At 51.8% G+C, this 19,601-nt stretch overlaps 7 protein-coding genes across 7 annotated transcripts; 3 read left to right on the top strand and 4 right to left on the bottom strand.

Annotated features, from left to right (window-relative positions):
- Positions 1 to 68: 68 nt before the first annotated feature.
- On the top strand, positions 69 to 841 carry COCCADRAFT_4380 (uncharacterized protein; the record flags this gene model as incomplete). Its single annotated transcript, XM_007713267.1, has 2 exons — positions 69 to 125; positions 179 to 841. 2 exons carry the CDS (start codon positions 69 to 71, stop codon positions 839 to 841), a joined length of 720 nt encoding a protein of 239 aa, XP_007711457.1.
- A 581-nt stretch (positions 842 to 1,422) lies between these two features.
- Positions 1,423 to 2,734, bottom strand: COCCADRAFT_4379 (uncharacterized protein; the record flags this gene model as incomplete). Its single annotated transcript, XM_007713266.1, has 2 exons — positions 1,423 to 1,958; positions 2,047 to 2,734. The coding sequence occupies 2 exons, from the start codon at positions 2,732 to 2,734 to the stop codon at positions 1,423 to 1,425; spliced, it is 1,224 nt and encodes a 407-aa protein (XP_007711456.1).
- A 2,613-nt stretch (positions 2,735 to 5,347) lies between these two features.
- COCCADRAFT_4378 (uncharacterized protein) lies at positions 5,348 to 6,915 on the top strand (the record flags this gene model as incomplete). Its single annotated transcript, XM_007713265.1, has 5 exons — positions 5,348 to 5,485; positions 5,543 to 5,572; positions 5,623 to 5,845; positions 5,905 to 6,089; positions 6,169 to 6,915. 5 exons carry the CDS (start codon positions 5,348 to 5,350, stop codon positions 6,913 to 6,915), a joined length of 1,323 nt encoding a protein of 440 aa, XP_007711455.1.
- A 1,173-nt stretch (positions 6,916 to 8,088) lies between these two features.
- COCCADRAFT_36091 (uncharacterized protein) lies at positions 8,089 to 8,901 on the bottom strand (the record flags this gene model as incomplete). Its single annotated transcript, XM_007713301.1, has 1 exon — positions 8,089 to 8,901. One exon carries the CDS (start codon positions 8,899 to 8,901, stop codon positions 8,089 to 8,091), a length of 813 nt encoding a protein of 270 aa, XP_007711491.1.
- Positions 8,902 to 15,474: 6,573 nt separating this feature from the next.
- Positions 15,475 to 16,178, bottom strand: COCCADRAFT_36090 (glycosyltransferase family 1 protein; the record flags this gene model as incomplete). Its single annotated transcript, XM_007713300.1, has 3 exons — positions 15,475 to 15,613; positions 15,662 to 15,800; positions 15,851 to 16,178. The coding sequence occupies 3 exons, from the start codon at positions 16,176 to 16,178 to the stop codon at positions 15,475 to 15,477; spliced, it is 606 nt and encodes a 201-aa protein (XP_007711490.1).
- A 245-nt stretch (positions 16,179 to 16,423) lies between these two features.
- On the top strand, positions 16,424 to 17,640 carry COCCADRAFT_94073 (uncharacterized protein; the record flags this gene model as incomplete). The annotated part of the gene is made up of 2 exons (XM_007713299.1): positions 16,424 to 17,018; positions 17,072 to 17,640. The coding sequence occupies 2 exons, from the start codon at positions 16,424 to 16,426 to the stop codon at positions 17,638 to 17,640; spliced, it is 1,164 nt and encodes a 387-aa protein (XP_007711489.1).
- Positions 17,641 to 18,387: 747 nt separating this feature from the next.
- On the bottom strand, positions 18,388 to 19,588 carry COCCADRAFT_94082 (uncharacterized protein; the record flags this gene model as incomplete). The annotated part of the gene is made up of 2 exons (XM_007713298.1): positions 18,388 to 19,375; positions 19,431 to 19,588. The coding sequence occupies 2 exons, from the start codon at positions 19,586 to 19,588 to the stop codon at positions 18,388 to 18,390; spliced, it is 1,146 nt and encodes a 381-aa protein (XP_007711488.1).
- Between the last annotated feature and the right edge of the window lie 13 nt (positions 19,589 to 19,601).

The following is a 19,601-nucleotide window of genomic DNA, read 5'->3' as shown; positions in this document are numbered from 1 at the left end:
GTGGAGGGGCATTTTGTTTCTTTGCGCATTCAAAGCGACACACGGATTACAACCAGCCAACCTTCAACATGACGGACAGCTTCAAGAATGCCATGATCAACCGAGCGTTGGGCGACATCAAGAACGTGAGTCTGCGCCGACTCTGCTCCTGGCGTTGATTCTTGTTAAACAATGACAGAACCTCCAATTTCTCGTCGAATCCAATGTCCTCACCTCTGCGCAACACGATGCGATTGCTGCCCAGCTGCCCGTCTCAGCCGAGAACAGCACCCGCATGCTTCCCGCCGCCGCCGTGCCGACTCAACAACTCGCGCAGATGAACATCCAGAGCCAGCCTACGCCGCCGCCAGAGAACAAGGCCGCCAACATTGGCTACTACGCCGACGCGCCTGCCAACGCGCCACCACCAGCCTACCCCTCTGTTCCCGCCGCCCCCGCAGGGCCCCCCGTGCTGTGCTACGCCTCGGCCATGTACCAGTACAACGCCCAGGACGCCGGCGACCTGGCTCTCATGCCCAACGACAAGATCGCCGTCACCGAGTACATGAACAACGAGTGGTGGAAGGGCCGCAACGAGCGCACAGGCATGGACGGCATCTTCCCCGCCAGCTACGTACGCAAGGAAGAAAAGAGCGTCATGCCCGCTTACACGCCCGCCGCCCCGGCTCCCTCCAACTACGGCAACATGCCCCTCGACGTGGCCTCTGGCGCCCAGGCCCCGCCCGCCGAGCCCAGCAAGGTGGAGACGCAGGGCAAGAAGTTTGGCAAGAAGCTGGGTAACGCGGCTATCTTTGGTGCAGGTGCGACAATTGGAAGCAAAATTGTCAATGGCATCTTTTAATCGCTTACATTTTTTTACAGGTGCTACCATTGGTGGAAACATTGTTAACTCCATCTTCTAGTCTGGGAAGATGGCCTTCTTTGTTGTGTTTTTTTTGGGACGGATTAAGGGAGGGGGTAATGTATGGGCTGGGTTCTGGACAGAGATTTATTCATGTCCAGACGCTGGCTTTCTTCTCTGGGAGGCGTTTGACGGCGTTTGATCATCATGACATACATGTGTTTATCATCCATTGTCTGGTATCTCATTGGTTATGTCAGTTGCGATCAAACAAAAAAAAGAATGCTGATTTTAAGCTATGTGAAAGGAATTAGGATGAGATTTTACTTCTTGATGAAGGCCCCTTATTCGCATGGCGTGATAATTTTTTGGACTCGAAATATAGTTACTTTAGTCAACATCTCCCGGCTGACGCTTACTACACAAGCAGCCACGGCAAAAACTATTTCACACAGTGTAAGTCTCTCTCTCCACCATCCCTTTTCATGATTATGATATCAATTAGTTAAAAAGAAGAAACATATATATACAATCAATCCTTTCCATTTCAAGAATCCCCACCTCCCTTCACATACTCACTCTCAAGCATAAATATAGCACATAGGCCCCTCGGTCGTACTCATCAACTCCTGCATCTTCCTCGGCGGACTCGCCGCATACCCCAGATCAATCACAGTCTCAAGCGTCGTATTCGCGCTAGGCGGAAAATCCCTAAACGTACCAGTTCCGGAAATACCAGTAGCACCAAAGCGCGTCTTGCGGTCGAGCTGCTGCCAAATCCACCACACGCGGTCAATCTGCGCGTGGTGCAGGTAGAAAAGGGGGTCACCGGGGGAGGCGAAGAAGTCGCGGCCCGGGTCGCCGCCCATGCTGTAGTGGCCGCCGCCGTGGACACCGAGGTCGGGAGTACCGGGCCAGCCCTGCATGGTCATTTGGAAGTTCCAGATGTCGTTGTTTTTGAGGATGAGGCTGGCGATGGAGGTTGCGTTTGCCCATTTTTTGTTGCAGTAGTCGGTTAGGTCGCGTTTGAGGCAGCGGGGGTTGTAGGAGCGGCCGTCGCCGTTGGAGATTGTGGTGCCGTTGGTGAGGTCGAGGTTAGCGGGGCCGAGGTTGACCTCTGTTGGAGATTGTTAGTTATGTGTTTGTTTTTTCTTCCTTTGAAAGAATTGTGAGTTTGGGAGGGGGGTTGAAAAGGGACTGCTTACTCATGTTCTTGAAGGGTCCGCTCTTGACGCAGCCACCACCTGTACCGGGGGGAAGACGGATTTCAGGTGGTCCAGTGCCGGCGATGACGACTTCGCCTTGGTTGGGGATGGCCTCGCCGTTGCCGGACATGGAATACTCTGAGCCGTCGAGCATGGCGGACTTTTCAAGGCCGCTCTGGGCGGTCAGGGCCCAGTTCCAGTAGGGTTGGTAGCCCTTGTAGCCGCACTCATTGCGGAGGGCTTGCTCGTATTGCCAGGTGAAGTAGCGGTGCCAGGCGAGGAAGGTACCAGTGTAGTGGATGAAAAGAGTCTGGTCAATGTGGTTTGCGACAAAGTCATCGAATCGGGATCGGACTCCTGCTGCAAAGGAGGCGGGCGTCTTGCCAGTCTTTGCTTGCAGACACAGGACTGCATCTGTGTAGGCCTTGCGTTCCTGCTTGGACAAATCGTTCCATTCGCGGCGAATGGCAACGTTGTTGGCATTGCAAGTGCCCCGTTTGGCATTGTTGCCTTCTAGCGCAGCCCTGACCTGCTCTTCGGCGAAAGAAGCAAGCTGGTCAATTTGCTGGCTGGCGACTGCAGGATCACTCGAGGCTTCAGTAGGTAGCGAGGGGTCATTCTGTGGCGCTGGTAGTGCGTTTGACACCGTTCCAGCAGCAAGGAGGAGCGCTAGAGAGTTGAAACGCATCTTGTCCTGCAGCTCACGGAGAATTAGGCTTAGGCAAAGAAAGGCGAGGGGTAAAAAGCAAAGTGATGGAAAGCGGTGCCACCAGCAAAGAAGCAGACATGTTTGTAAGGATATATAGTTAAAAGAAAGCAGTGTCTCACTCAAGGGTTGCTCTAGTAATTTTGGGCGTCCAATGCTCAAGTGCCGGGGTTGGGGGCGACAGATACCGAAAGCCACATCAACCATACTCCAATTGTATGCTCGACCGCGGCTAGGCTGCGGCGTAGGACAATTTCGAAGCCCATTAGGGCTTACGTCGAGGCCATGTGGCAGTGTAAACCAATGACAAGCAAGTCCCTAGGGCATAACATTTCTTCTAGTTCAGGCAGGATGGCCTAGTAGTGAGTATTTTAGGAAGCCAGAATCCTACCTCTAAGATTAAGTCAATGGGCTATCCTTACAAGAGCCTGTCCACCGCGAATTATAGCATAGTTCCAAGCCTGTAGTTGGGGAAACAGGTGGCTGTTGAGATCGGATAGAAGCTCCCGAGGTTCTGGACGAACGCTAGGAAGCCTGGTGTCGTGCAATGGCGATTCAGCTGAAGCCGGCGGCCCCATCACCCCATTGCCCCCCATTGTCGCTTAGATAGATGGGCGCGGGATCCATCAGTGGTGCTATCGCTCCCGCTGAACACATGTGTTTGCACGAGTAATGGGTGGGAAATCGATACAATGTAGTTTTGCCGTCTGGAGAGCGGACTACGGACTTCTTCAAGTCCACCACACTTGCATTGACTTATCTTTGCAATCTGGCCCATATCCCTGCCTCAGCTGCTGGAGGCGTTCACGTGAAGCTGGCATCCTTCAGCAGCAATCGCCGGGTCACTTGGCAATCTTGCTGTGCCTGCCGTATCCAACACGGACTCTTGTCTTTTTTGCCAGCTCTTGCATTTCGTGCGGTCCAGAAAAGCGTCTTTACGAGAATACAGATCCTTCGAGGTTTTGATTGACCAGTTTGGGCCTGGTGTCGACCGAGTCGAATGCGTGGCGCATGGTAAAAAGGAAGCCATGTCCGCTGGCTGTTATTATTTGGCGCATGGCTAAACCCTGCCAAGTGCTAGTACGTCCCGTCCTGCCGGCTCCCCGTCCTGCATCCTTTCCCTTGCGCACAGACGTTTTATGGCGCAACCAAGACGTCTTGTCCTACTGGATAATCTTGACTTGCATTCATGCCCAAGGATAAACTTCTTATATTGGCTACCGCGCACTGGTCAAGCCTTGTTGAAACCTGCGTGCCGCCTTCGCACGAGATATTCAGGCCAACCACCACGATATTAGCCGGTACTATGACAGTTACAAACTTCACTACCCTCCGAGGACGCCTTCTTCCTCTCCCTCCCTCTCCCGTCCCGCAAGAGGCTCGCTTTCCTTTCGGCATGCCGTTGTGGCAGGTAACAAGCACGTGTGCGAACAGATTTACTTGATGTCTGGTTGCCAGCATACACATTTGTGTAAACACATGCTTACTGGGATTACATGCAGGATGCGGGGTACAAATGCCGTCCTGTAAGCCGCAGCGCATCTAATGATCCTGATTCACATCTAGCCTGGGTACTCTCGCCGAATATTGACCGCGTCAATACCGTGAGGTGATCCAGGATTTCTCCTGGAGGATTCTCATGCCTAGTTTCGAATACATGCATTGCCGAGTCTGAACTACGGCCCATCACACTTCCTCTCTCGTAATCTCGCTGTTTATCGATGGATTGGTTGCCAGTCCCGCGGCGGATTCGGGCTCGATCGGCAGCGGTGACATCCTGTATGGCTTCACCACCCACGTGGAGAGTGGCACAGTAACCTGCAGAGTGTAAATTTGTTCCAGGAATATGTCACTCCCTCCATCTCAAACTGCTGTGCGGGGCAAGACAACCAGATCGTGAACGTTTTCTTTTTTTTCTTTTTGCTACGATCTTGAATAGCATCTCTGCAGTTCATGTGATGAGTACTTGCATCCTTCCTTGACATCGTGTGAGTAACGTTGCAAGTGCCGATCCTTTCTGGCAACTTGTTGATCGCGACCTTTACCGCACTCGGACATCGCTACGAGAATCGATTTACCAGCTGCTCGCATGGACCCTGGGGGTTGATGTCGTGCATGCGTAGCTTGTACCTGATCAAACGCATCTGGATGCTCCGCCGAGCATCCGTCTCAAGCAGGTCCTGCTGGATGAACACCTTCTTTTCTGCAGGACTAACCCAAATCCCTTCAAGTCCGTTCCCAGCTGCCCGTAAGTGGCAATTGCAATAGATGGCGACTGATTTCCTATTAGCTGGGGCTAAGTACACCTACCGCATCAAAGCAGGCTATTACTGACAAAATGGTGCCTGTTCCCTCGACCTCCGTGTGGCGGTTTTAAGGTTCTGCGAGTCCAGTCTCAGAAAACATTTCACTCTGTAGTCTTGTGCCCCCTGTATCAATGGGCTGGTCGGTTTCGGTTGGCTGCAGTCGCTTGTTAGCACGGCGGCTTGGGAGTTCCTCTCATAATTAAGAACATGGCATGCGCCTGGGTCTAAGGTCTCACAAGTTCCCCAATCCAGCACATACGTTTCCTTGACCATGATTCAACGCGCCGAGATGGCGGCGGTACGGCCAGACGAGAATCAAGGGCCTACTATTCTGGGGGCCACTCTGTCAGTTTTCATCCTGGCAGTGATTACCACGATAGCAAGACTCTATGTTCGCATTCGGATGATCCGCAATGTGGGGTGGGATGTGAGTGTTTTCAACAACACTGTGGGTCGACAGTTGCTGATCTTTCCGCCCTTTTAGGACTACACGATGATTTTGTCAATGGTTTTGGTATGTTTGTTCACACGCCTTCCTCGTACACTCGCTGATGGATGAACAAGTGTATTGCAGGCCAGTGCGTAATCATACCGCAGGTCTACTATGGCGCAGGTCGACACATCGAATACATTGACCCCAAAGACTTTCCGCAAGCAATGAAGTTGAACTTTATATCGCAACCGATATATCTCTTCGCCATATGTTTTGTCAAGATCTCTGTGGGCTTCTTCCTCTTGAGAATTGCAGTCAGGCCTTTTTTCCGGCGTCTCATCACGGGAATCATGAGTGAGTTGACATGGCCTCTCCTTGAGCACTACATCCAAACCTTTACTAACCAACACTAGTATTCATGGGCGTCTACACATTCGGCTGCGTTCTAACTGTCTTCTTGCAATGTAGCGATGTCCGAATGATGTGGGATCTAACAGTAAAAGGCACATGCTGGACCGTAACGCAAATCAAGATCCTCGGATACCTCAACACCGTTCTGAACATGATTACCGATCTTGCCTTCTCTATCGGCATACCCGTAAGTCGTTCTCCAACCCCCCCACCCCCCCCCACACACACACAAAGTAACAACTATCTAACACCACACCCCCACGCAGATCCCAATGCTCTGGGGCGTTCAAATGAACCGCCGCCACAAAGCCTCCCTAATCTGCATCCTTGGCCTCGGCCTCTTCGCCACGGCCGCTTCAATGATCAAGCTCTCCTACATCGGCAACTACGGGCGCGCGGGCGACCTAATGTGGGACTCGCGCAACCTCACCATCTGGACAGTCCAAGAATGCAACGTCGGCATGGTCGCCGGCAACCTTCCTTGCCTCAAACCGCTCTTCCGCTCCATCCTCGTCTCCACCTACGGCAAAGGCTCCGGCAAGACTACCCAGCCTAAATACTTCTCAGATGCGTATGCAGCGGGGACAAAGGAACGATCTACGAATAAAAGCTATGGACCGCTCGGCTCACCCAAGTTGGAGGATCGCGGCTTTTTCGACGGCGGCGAGGCTCCTGCAGCGCATCATGCGATGGGCGGGAAATCGTACATGCTTACTACAATCGACGCCACCCACGCGCACCAAACAACCAAAGATACCACCACCACCACCACCACCGCACCCTCCGTCAATTCCTCAGGCAGAAGCTCGCCGGCTGCTGTCGGGGGTGATGCGCGAAGTAGCACAGAGAGCTTTGCACGACTGAATCGCCATACTTCTGTGCATGGCCGCGGCGGCGCACATGAGTTGGGCAATATTACAGTGACGACGGAGGTCGATGTGAGTGAATCTGTTCGCTCGCCCTTTCAGGATTCAAGGCCCGCGGCACAGTTTAAAGGGAGGAATATGGTGTAAGGGTTTTTGGAAGAAACATTCTTTTTTTCTTTACTCACGAAGAGAGTTTAAACGTGTATATGTTTGTGTGTGTGTGGGTTGAGAAGGTGCTTTATGATTATGCGTAATGGTTTGCTTTTTTTTTGATATGTATCATCACTTGGAACGAGTTCCAAAAGAGGGGGATCTCACGTCACGTGTAACCCTTTTTTCGGTGTTTTCTTTTTCTCTATAGTTTTATACCTTTTTCATTATTATCATCTATTTCTCTGATATCACGCCTTTAATATACATCGCACTCCGTATCCTCCAAAAAAAAACCTGGGCTTGTCAGCCTCTCTCTCTCTCTCTTCTTCCTTTTTTTCGTTTATAATCGAGATGGTGGCGTGATCGCAGGAGCTCTCTATCAGTCTAGCTGCACGCGAGATTGAAGCGGCGAAAGGGCAAACGTTCAAAAGATACACAGGTGGAGAGTAAAAGTCAAGGTAGTATGAATAATAGGATAGTTATAGTTATAGTTATAGAAAAGGAAAAAGGTTTATTTACAAAGGTAACGGGACGTCAACTGAGTCTGCCGAAAAAAAAACAAGGACATTGTGGTGGTATCTGACAAAGGAAATATTCTTCTCAAAGCGCTGTTGAGCTGCTTGTGTTGGGATGAGGGGTGGGGGGTTGGGTATATATGGGTCTATGTGATGTCTTCGTCGTGCGGTTGGGTCCTTCATCTACGGCGTCTGGTTGAAACCTGCCAACAAACGACGTGGGTGGTAAATCTATCGCATCTCTCTTTCTCTCTTGGCCCCTTTGGTCTCCGAGCGCTTTGGTCATTTTGCTTCTGTTGCGGCTGTGTATGTGTGTGGCTGGCAACGAGCTTTTTGTGACACGCAAGGGGGGTTGGGGTGGTCTTGTGCTCATCTTCTCTTTTTTTCGTCTCTTCGCTCCTTTTGGGTGAAACTGGTTTACAAGTGTCGCAACTTAGAGTCCAAGTGTTTCTGTCTAATAGGTTCCCGAGTAAGATTCCCTTGGGTTTGGTACTCGGGAGGTGGCGCAGTGGCGCCGGCGCCGGGCGCTACGTCATTCGGCTTGATGCAGCTGAGACGGCGCGGATGCGCGTTTGTGGCTTTCACGGAGAAAGTCAGGTGGGTTAAAAAAAGCTCACGGAAATTTAGCGCGAGCCAAACTGCGACGACGCTCTCACTTGGCCGAGGAGTCGTCGTCAGCTGTGGATGTTGGCAGGACAATTTCGTAACCTTGGTCGTTGGCAGTGCGGTTTTGGCTGTTGGTTTCCCAGCACCAGGTCTCGCGCCACATGCTGGAAAGCTGTCGGCGGTTGCCTTGGGCGGCGATTTCTTCTTCGTCGGGCTGCTCTTGGATCACGTGAATCTTGATTTCGGACCCATCGGACGAGGGCAGGCTCTCGAGAGATGCAGCAGATAGCTTGCGGAAGCGATGGACATCGGCATCCATGGGCTTGTCGAGCCAGTCATCCATCTCCTCGTCAGACATTTCGCTGCGGGAGCTCTTTGACGAGGTCCAGGAATAGGAGCTTTGAGGGGTTTGAGGTGGCGAGGTGGATGGGGCTTGGTTGATGGTTGATTCGTAGGTAGCCTGTTTCCAGTGGACGTAGGTTTGCATGCCTTGGACAAACTCTTTGCTGGTTTTCCGGTCCATGGGCGCAAGGAACTGCTGGATGGGAAAGAAGCTTCCTTCCATTGGTGAGGTTGGGGGCGAAAGGACAGCACAGGAGACTGGTCGCTCGAGTTCGGTGTGCTTGGTCAGGTCGGGGAAGTAGTCGCGGTCAAGGTCCGGGGTAGAGAGGAGGGATACAGTGGATACTCGTGAACGATCAGACGACAGCCTGAGGAGGGAAGCGGAGTCGTCGACCTTGAGGGAGCGCATGCGAGATATGAGGTGGTCGGGGGTGTTGAGGCGCTGGAAGAAGGACTTCTTGGGCCGGAGAACATGGGGCCGCAAGTCGTCATAGGGAAGAGCAATAGTGGTGGTCATGTTGGCTTGGTGCCTAGCGTGAGTAGTGGCGGAGAGTCGACGACAAGATGGTGTGCAGGTGATGGGCGGTGTTTATGTTTGTGGGAGCATATTAGGCTTGCTTTTTTGTTGTTGTGATGTTGTTTTGTGGACGGGAACGACGGGGCGTACTGGATACAAATGGGCCTGACTGGGCGTTTCGGGACAGCTAGGGGAAACTAGCAAAAGCAAGGCGGGGCAATAGTCTTCGTCAGCCCAGCTGAGAAAAACGCTTGATCCATGCAGTCGAGGGTTGGGTTTAATCAGACTGCAAACCCCCGACCATACGCTGATTGGCCGTGCCACGTTTCTTGGGCCGAGTCGTTCCATGGGCCATCCGGTAAGTGTTCGGGGGGCCAGGGCGATGACCTCAACCTCTTTCACTGCTCGGCCTCCGCCTCCGGGATACGGCTGCTCGCCTACCCTGCCATGCATGTATTCCATGTCCAGATACTTTGACATTACAGCACATGTCTACGGCAAAAGCAGCCACCCACTGGCGCAACTGTCGACGTGCAGACTCGACATGGTGGCCCGCCCGAGTGCATGCAGCTGCGCTTGTCCTGCTACATGTGTAACATGCACACGTCCTGGTTACCACTACAACTTGGTCTCTTACAAACGACGGATCCCAAAACACGACAGCCGGGATGCCTTGGAATGAAGGGGTGGAGAGCATCATTAACCGCCACGTTCCAGACCACGCTCCCCCATCCCCGATCCATGGCACGTGCCAACTTGCCCGAGTGCGTGCAGATATGCCGTTGGACAGACCGACAAGGTGAAGCCCGGCTGTGGACTAGAGGTCACTAGCAAATGAGACGATCCGTGAACTGCCCGTTATTGGAAACCGGTCCGAAACTCTGTCTGGCTATTAGCAAATTCTGCGTCTGGCAATCAAAACACCTGTAACTTTTTTTTGCGTCCCCTCAATTCACATCTGCCCTGGGTGAACGTCGTCTGTGCGTCCACGTTTCGTGAGAATTACGCAGTGCTCCACAGTCGTGTACAGTATTTTCACCCTGTGCATCCATCCTCTGGTCTAGCCTCGATGCAGATCAAACCCCCCTTTACGCTCTAACAAAAATAATCTTTGTCAAACTATACGTACTTACGTACATACGCAGACACTCGTGACGCAGTGTCTCAGCCGCCAACGACTTCGTGTTGTAGGATGAAGCTGGTGGAATCCAGCCGCCCAAATCTTCCAAGTCGTACTACTGATCTACCGGCATCGTCTTGGTTGTGATGACCCGCGTACGGCCTGATCACCAACCGTAGTAGATCGGCACAAGGCAACTTCCCACACGGGCTAGACTACATCTCGGTTCATGCCCAAAGCTACTGCGCATCTCCTTGCACCTGACGCTGCGGCATTTCGTCGTCGTTGTTTTTTTTGTTTGCGCAGAGTCAAGTGGCTTGTACGCCGCAGCTGGCAGCAACAAGCCTCGCTGTGCGCCCCTTACCACGACCATGGCCATGTCACACCTCTCATCAAAATGCTCAACTGCAACCAATTTGGGCCTGAGACGTACGCATATGGGCCGTCAACCTGTCCGGCAGGCGCACGCGGATCTCGGGATACTTGTCGCGAGGACCGTTGCTACACTCGCTCGTCCTAACGAGCGCGGCACCGGCTCCTTACGCCAATCTACAGGGAAGCCATGCCCGCTACCGCGCACCCGGACGTACCAGGCCGTATGCTTGACTAGCTGTCGGAAATTCGATGACGACACATGCACTCTCCGGGGATTTGGGGTACGCTTCATTTTGGGAACATGCCGTTAGCCGTACTTTTTTCGAAGCTCTCGCGAACAAGTCCCTTTTCTCCTAGTCGTCGCCGAACACGATTGTTTTTCTGGCTCACACCAGCCTCGCCCTTGGAACTGATAGTGGCGTTGCACGAGGCGCTGCACCATAGTTGCCCAACAATATTAATCGGGCCGTGTCACGAGCGCTTGTGTCCTGTTGTTTCATGCCAGGCCAAAGAGAAGCATGGTGAAGTTTGGCTCCAAATATCGAATTTCCACGTCAAGACAGCTGGGCCAAACTTTACTCGGCCATCCATTGGTCAACACTGCCTGTGCCCTGAAATTTGCTTCACTTGCGCAAACTCCTCTCCAGTCAGCGGCCTGCTAGGGTACAGTTCAACAGCCCGTGGCATCGATAAAGTGTTTTCAGCTTACCAAAGCACTTGACGACCATACAGACTGCGCGCACAATCTCTTTGTTGAGATGCACATGCTGCGCAGGGTTCGGGGGCCCAGGTTTTCGTCAGCACATCTCGGGTACCTGACGCCAAGGCGGGAGGGTGAATGCTCGTTCCGACGTCTTAATCAGAAAGTTGCATCTCCTGTGTGAACACCACTCGACTTCACATGTGTACAAAACGACCAAGGCATTTTCAGAAACGCCCTCTCAAAATTAGTGTCACTTTGACAGAAAGCCAAACCATACAAACTCGCCTTTTCAACTGCTTAATTAGTTAGTAGGCGCACGGCCCGGTCACACACCCACACATGGTTGCAGGTAACGCGTTCTGTCTGAGTACACAGTCAACAGGGATATTGCCAGACACAGCACCTGTTGCTGCCCCAGCTTTTCGACTTTTGGAGTCCGGACGACGCGGACGAAGGCGTTGCGTAGGAAACGGGGCTTCGCACAGCTACGCACAGCTTAGGCACAGCCCACGCAGCTAGTCAGCGCCATTAACACAATGGTCTCTCTCTGTCCAACGTCCCTTACTGACAAGCAAGGAACGCCCTACATTACTATGTGATTACCCCAACTCGCTCATATACCCTGAATAAGTAAACCGGTAGTACTCACGGCACAACACGCCCCTTTTCTTTCTAGAACGCCTTACATACGTAAGTACAAGTGTACAACTGCACATACCCACTTGGCCATGACAGCCAAGGGTTGTTCTAGCCACTTTCGTCTCAGTCAGCAACTTGTTGCACTACTTTCTTACCTTTCTTGATCATCTTCGCATGCGATGATTAGTAGAATATTACCAACAAAATATGCCCAGACACACACACACACACACACCCGACTTTTGCCGCTTCGCGCTGTGGCGTTCCGCTGGTTGCACAGCACATCAGAATAGTGTCCTGAGCATCGCTGTCTGTGTGATTGATGGTAGCTGCAGATACGACAGGTGCACCGCTGTAGTTTGGGTGTTTTTCAGTGCATACCCGCTGCTAGCGGGTTACGCGACGTGGGACGGAGCATGTAAGAACGCCAGAAGGGTAACGTCTAATTTAATAATAGGATACGTACGCGAGGGGTTTGTACCATACGGAGATAGTAAGGGGGGAGTTTGGTAAAGATTTTGTTCCTTTTTTTCTTGACAGAGCAGATCTTTACTATATTATGTTTCTCTGGTACGAGGGTGCACACCGATGGGTAGATCCGTAGCGATGTGCCTCTATATTTACCGCTTAAATTTCGTACCTGGCGAATCATGTCGTATGTCCCCAAAGTATCTTTGGATGCTGCCAACTTTATGGCTGGATAAATCTCTTCGTGATTCTCACATAAGCTTTGTCACATTTTTTTATGTATTACTTTGCATCGTCTTTGAAAACCACTGGTGCGGAAATCCATGGCGAGGAATTAAGTATAGGTATGCGCATTACTACGTTCTTGGTTTGCGAAGTGTGTATGAGAGAACTTTAGTGCCACGTCTGTTAAAACCCGTTTACAACAGCTTCAGGTATACTTCTAACCATGTTAAATTTAGAGCAGAAGCTCCTATGTACATCATCAGTTTCACTATGCACGTCTTCAAAGTCACAGCTGCTTTACTGTTACTAAGTTGCAGTAGTCTCTCCACCACGGAACAATACACCGATGACACTGAAAGGGCTCTCTTGGCAAACTCTGTACATTCAGCTGCAGTGTGAGCTATGTTCGTTGGAAAAAAGAGAAGAATGCTAATGGACAAAAACCGGTATAAAGCACTTCGGAACTTGCCAGGGAGATAGTAGTCATGCACATCAAAAACGGCATTGCGCAGCCAAGAATCTACGTGATCTAGACCGTATTACATATGGTCGTAAGAACTAACCAAGTACGACCCTTAGCGATCCGTCTCGTCAGTCAAAAGAATATGGGCATTTACTCTACATCATCTTGCGTTCTCAACATTTTCCCACATCGTCACGTCCACTAACAAGACTTTGGTTTGGTAAATTATAAATAGCATAGTTGAAGAGGCTCCAAAAAGCGAAAAAGCAAAATAGCGTTAAGAAAGCTAGTGATGATACATGACAGTGTAAGAATAGACTGTCACAATCGATTCCCCACCATCACAACCACATCTTCAACCTTGGCAACCTCCTATCGAAACCCCCCAAACCTCTCTCTTGCACACCGGCGAATCCCCCCTCTCTCTCTCTCACCCTCGTAAGCCCTACTACTCCCGCACAGCCCCCCTTTCCCTTCTCTCTCCTCACTTTCCCCGACACGGCACCCCAACGGCAACAAAAAAAGATTATCCACTTACTACATACCTACGTACATGGCTTGTAAAGTACCTTCCCAACCTCCCCCCCTCCCCCCCCCCCACAAGCAACTATTCCGAACACACACATACATATAACCCGGGGATTGGGGGGGAACGGAACCCAACCCACGCGTTCCCCCCTTCCCCGAACACGAACGGCCCTCGAAACCGTTGAGCGACGTGGGGCGGGTCGCGCAAAGCCAACCAAAAAAAGCGCCACAATAACTTCCATATGTCGGTAGAAAAAAAATCGCAAGCGCAAAGCGGGTTGCGCGAGCGAGTTGTGCGCTGCTTTGCGCCGCGAGTCGTTTCGTTTGGCTCAAAAGAAGAGCGGGCGCTGTGATTACGGCCGACGACCCGCGCCCATAGTACGCGGCTTTTTGAAGCACAGCTTGCACATACACACACGTGCGCGCAATTACCTGCCGTGTTATCTCTCTACTTACTTGTGATATTGAAACAGCAAAAAAACATGTGATGTGATGCGATTATTAACTACTAGATTATAAGAGCAAGGAGATAAGTATTGTTTTGTTTCGAAGTTCATTCACTATATTTCGGGGGAGTTGGGGGGGGAGGCCAGGCCAAGCCGGGGGAAATAAGATCGGCAGTTTATTGGGGGGAGGAGGAGGTTATCGTCACGTGGGTGTTCTTCTATTGTCTTGTTACAGAGTTATTTGCGAGGTTTGCGAAACGATGGTTTGGAGGGACAGGGTTTGGAGGGTGAGCGTTTGTTTAGCAAGGGATGGGGGAGGGATGGGAGGGGAAGAGTCGTGGGCAAGGGCAATGAGTCGTAGCCGAGGTTCGGGGTTGCGAGTCAAACGGTGAACGGGCATACTATGGTGGTCGTTCGGGGACGAGTTGGAGACGTGATTGTGTAATCGGCTTGTTGCTCCATGGAGGGATATTCCGGGCGCGGAGTTTCTCTTGTGGAGTTGGGTGCGAAGAAGACAGAGTTCAACCCGCTGTGGGTTTTGCGATGCAGAATTCTGCAGCGATGCCTTGCGGTGGAGTTTGTTTGAATATTTTTTCGTCATTTAGTGTTTGGGTTCATGGACGGAATGACGAATTTGGGTAGTGAGAACGGCATCTTGCGCGTTGGGGTCCACATACTTTTGCTCAGAGTTTTTTTTTGCTGCGACTGCAGCATGTGATGAAGGATGTTGGAGTTGCCCCACAGTCCAGGTCCACGATGCCCACTGCGATCGAGGCCATGCAAGAATTCCGGTGTGACACGTGACAAATGGGTACTTTGAGACTATTGTCGTTTGCCCAGGTTGGTAAGAGCACCGAGGCAGGATGTGGTTCCTTTGGCGTAAGGTCCCGTGACTGTGAAAGGCGTCTCGTGGTTTTCGAAAAGCGAAGGTGTGATGTCCTGTTGTTCGTTTCTTCGGATGAGAGCAAAGTGGAAAGGCTATTCTGCTCTCAAATCAATGTCCATGCGCATGCTGACAATTTCGCAATACCAATAGTGCTGAGTTCTCACATTCCATGTTCGAGTGCAGATGGTCATTTATGATAGGCTTTGTCTTGAACCTAATGTCATGGGTTCGAACATTACTTGTCATATTTTTCTCTCTTTCCAAACCTACCACTCTGTGAATCTATCGTCGCACCTTCTGGTGCTGATGCGACAAGACCTTACTCCACTGCAATCCTTCAGTCTCGTGTTCTGTGTGGAGTTGTCGAGGCGCGTTAACAGACCATTGAATACGAGGTGCAAACTGTGTAACACTGCTGCAATGATCTCCCACACTGGTAATCTCCCTTAGCAAACCCGTAATCTCTTCCTACTCTTGCCGCTATCATGAAACGGGCTCACTTTCAATATCCTCTTTTAATTTTACTCATCGTTTTCTCTCTTCGTCTTTGCTACGATGCGTTCGACCCTGCCTTATATAACAAGTGTCGATTCGATGTATTGACTATACCGTTGGAGTCGTTGTCCAGCATCGTTAAGAATCCGACATAGTGCACCATTGCAAGTAACACTGCGTAGGTTAATAAAAACACCAAGAACATGTGTTCTAGAATCAGCACCATCAATCCATGAATCCAGTTGTCTCATCCATAATGGCAGCAAAACTCTTAGTCTCACGGTGTTTCCCACTAGTGACTGGAGGGAACTGAGACATTTTGATTCGAAATTCATCAGATCGCTTGATCGCTGGCGCAAGATTTCTGTGGTCTTATTAGCTTAAATGCTGTCTTTGAGAAAGCTCATCGTACGTGACATCGCCGCGAATGAGATAGTTGTTTCGTTCCATGGCAACAGCGAGCTCTTCTTGGTGATTATCAAGTAGACCGGTGTTGGGCACGACTATTAGTGGGATTTGATACCGAAGGGCTTCGAGAATCGAGCCAGAACCTGGAAGAATTAGTCTATGACTGTGTCTAATTGATATATACACCCAGTACCAGCATGCGAGATGACCAAGCCTTTGGACCTCTGAACAAGCTGAAACTGTGCTTGAAGTCCGTCTGGGCTGAAATCGATGCCATCTACGATCAAGTCTCGCTGTTCTTGGCTGCTTTGCAAGTGGGCGCGAGCATCGCTGGAGCATTTTGTATAAATGTCCCTAGCTGATCCATATTGGACTAGTAGATGTGTGAATCCACCTTGTCGTAAAACATCTAGACTTGAGGGACTGAGTACGGATTCAATCAGAGCAGTAAATGGAGCGGTAGCTCCAGTAGTGATGAAGCAGAGTTTCGAGTCAGGTGTCCACTTCCAGCTGTCGGCCATGGTGACGACGATGTAGGTTTAGATTATTGGTATCAGGCTTCTCTGCTGAGAGTATTATCCAAAATACAGACCAATGATGTGTTAGAGTTGATGATCAAAACATGCGGGGGCACCGTAGCCATGAAAGCGGAGGTCGGGCTGTCTTCGCTTCAATTGGTCCGGCGCGCGGTGGCACTTTGCTTCCACTGCCAAGCAATCCCGCATCGCGAAAAGTCGACGACGGCATCACCACTAACCCGCACCCAATGGCGTCGACAACACGAAGGCTGCTCTTGCAGTCAAGGCAATGCCCGTCGCGGATACGACCTCGAGCAGCACCAAGGCACACGACCACACAATGGCAGCGCCCGCTGTCCACAACACCTCGACGATATGCCAATGAGCCCACCAAAGAGGGCTCTGCCACTTCGGCGAATGCAAAGCCACCGACGGAAACGCTTGATGAACTCAGCCCGGAATTGAGCTTTTCAAATACGACTCCCACGAAAGATTTCAAGGAAATGTCTCAGGCCGAGCGTGACGCGGCCATGTTAGATAATCTCCGGGCTTCACTAGCAGAAATCGATCCAAGCGTTGTCGCCGACGCTCTTCGCAAGGGAAAACGAGGACTACCTCAGACGCAAGACTTTGGCCTGGAAACAGACGAGGACTTTGACATTGAAGAGGATGACAAGAGGAAAGCATCAATGGGATTCTGGGCCGAAGGAGAAGAAAGCATGGGACCAGATGAGGATTACTATGGTGATGACCTGACGAGCCACGGCCACGGTGAATTGCAACAGCACAGGGAATTAAGGGAGTACGCTCGATTGATAGCCTGGGAGCTACCACTTCTTAGTCGTACGTCACATCTACTCCTAAAAGCCTACTTGATACTAACCAAATCCCCCCAGATCTCGCCCAACCCTTCACCCCGCCAACATCAGCCACCCCCTTCCGCTTCCGCTACACCTCCTACCTCGGCGAATCCCACCCCGCCGCCAACAAAGTCGTTGTCGAATTCTCACCCTCAGACCTCACCCAATCGCACTCTCTAACCGCCCCGCAAGTCTCCAAGCTCATCAAGCTAGCTGGCCCCCGCTACAACCCCTCCACAAACATCATCAAGCTCTCCTGCGAAAAATTCGACACACAGCCTCAAAACAAGCGTTTCCTCGGTGAAACCATCTCTTCCTTAATCGCTGAAACGAAAGATTCCAAAGACATGTTTGAAGATGTGCCATTTGACTTTCGCCACCACACCCCCAAGAAGAGGCACGAATTCCCCAAGGAATGGGTGCTGACGCAGGAGAGGAAAAAATATCTCGAGGAGAAGAGACGCCAAGTTGCGTATTTGGAGGATCAGCGTGCAGGAAATGGGGAGTTGGTGGATGGAAAGAGGATTGTCGAGACAAGTTTGCCGTTTACGGAGGGAGTCGCGGAACCCGTCATGGTTGGGGCGGCGAGGAAGCAAGTGAGGTAGTTTGAGATGGTGATGGACTCGGGGGGAGCAAGTGTACACAATAACTACCATGTACTACATCTTGTAAAAGGCAAAAAAAGACAATTGCAATTGACAAAACTTGTTCATTCTCACGTGTATTATTTCCCCCCCGCTTCTCTCTCCCTTTCTCTGCTTCTTACTTCGCACACTACGGACGCGCCGTGGCGCACTTGTATACATGTGATGATGGCCTAGCGGCAATCGTGATAGCCAAAAAAAAAGAATGCGACTTAGATTCGTATATTTTTTTCGACCCAATCCAGGGGGCGGCGGGGATAAGAGAATGGTCATGATTACAAAGGTATGTTTTAGACCATGTTATTTGGAAACTTCGTCTCTCTCAACAAGAGAAGAAGAAGAAGATGGAAAAAATGAAGCTCGTATGGACCGTGGAATGTGGTACAGGGGTGATCTCGCAGCAACGAGCAAAACAAGGAAACAGAAAAAGAAGAAGACACCATTGGGTATATCTAAACCCTGCAACACCTCGAGTGGAAGACTCGGAAAGAAAAAAAAACGCCAATGACGCCCCCACCCGATCCATTGTTCCTCAATGGCTCTGTACTAGTACATGGATTTTGGAAAGGAAAAAAAAGGATACGTGGTTGCTGTCTTCGAGACAGATAGGGTAGTAGCGGCTTGCCTTGCTGGAAACAGTCGATGATTGATTCAACTTGGTGCAGAGTAGTGATGTTCAATGTCCAATACATAGCGTTGATCGCTGGCTCAGCCAACTGGTCCAGTACTCGGGCGCGTCTTCTTCCTGCCCTTAGGCGCCGGCGTGTCACCTTCTTCGCGCTTGCGTTTGGTGGGCCGACTGCTCCCGCCCTTGGGCCGGTAGGCTGTGTCGTCGTCTCCGCCGCCAGTCTTCCGCCGCCCCTTTGCGGTCTCTGGCGCGGCTGAGTCTTCGTCGTCGTGGTGATCGCGTGGGCCTGGGGTACCTATAGCTGACTCTCGTTTGGCCTTTGCGCTCGCCTTTGTTGCCTTTGGGGCTGCCGACTTCTCTGAGAGGTTCTCGTGGTGTGCGCCATCCTTGTCCTGCAAAAAGACCTGGGGCTGGTGCTTGCGCAGCCAGTTGTAGACGCTGTCGGGATTGCGAACAGTAAGGTCCTTTTCGCTGAGAGGTGGCTGGGCTGAGGCGAGGCGGATGGGACGGCCGTGTTGCAGGGACTGGTCGAAGCCGGGCTGCTCGAGAAGTTGATCGGTGGCCAGCAGGTACTCGTCCTCGTGGGTGGGCGACATGTAACCGGGAGCATGCTCGCTGAGGTCGATGCCGGGGACTGGGTGTTCGGCAAAGTCCTGGCGGGTGGTGTGAGGGACCTTATGCTCAAGGCTGGCGAGCGACTTGAGCGTATGGTGTATCGACTGCGACGAGTGCAGTTGGTCGGCGCGCGTGGCATATTGCTCGGGCGTGATGATTCCGCGGGCGAGGTCGTCTCTCAGGGCCTGCAGCTGCTGCTTGATGACTTGGGGACCGGGGCCCGACTCGAGTGAAGGCACGGCGGTGTCTGCGGGGGACAGGCTGCGCAGGTCGAAGCGCAGGCGGGAGTTGACGCGCGTCTGGTCGTTGAGCTCGAGGAGGATATCCAGCAGCTGGTCGTTGTTCTCTTGGAGGCGGCGCGCGGTACCCATGGCCTTCCACTCGTGCTTGATGAGGTTGTCGCTCTCCGTCATAGCCTCGTCGAACTTGATGCGCATCTTGCGATACTTGCGTCTTTGGGAGCATGGTTAGCTGATGGGCCCTCGATATGTGATGGCGCGTCCTTTACCTCCACGATCGCTTGACGGGTCTGTGTGTAGCATCGGCGGCGTCAGTCTGGTGTTGCTCCTGCACGGGATTGGTGGCGGTGGTAGTCGTGGTAGCAGTGGCAGCAGTGGCAGTGGTGTCATTGGCGTCGCTGGCCGCAGCAGGTGGATGAGAAGCCATGGTGGGCGGCGGG

Source organism: Bipolaris zeicola (assembly GCF_000523435.1).
Source record: "Bipolaris zeicola 26-R-13 unplaced genomic scaffold scaffold_58, whole genome shotgun sequence".
Lineage (NCBI taxonomy): Eukaryota > Fungi > Ascomycota > Dothideomycetes > Pleosporales > Pleosporaceae > Bipolaris > Bipolaris zeicola.
The sequence above is the reverse complement of the archived record's forward strand: the minus strand, read 5'-3'. Positions and strand labels throughout refer to the sequence as shown.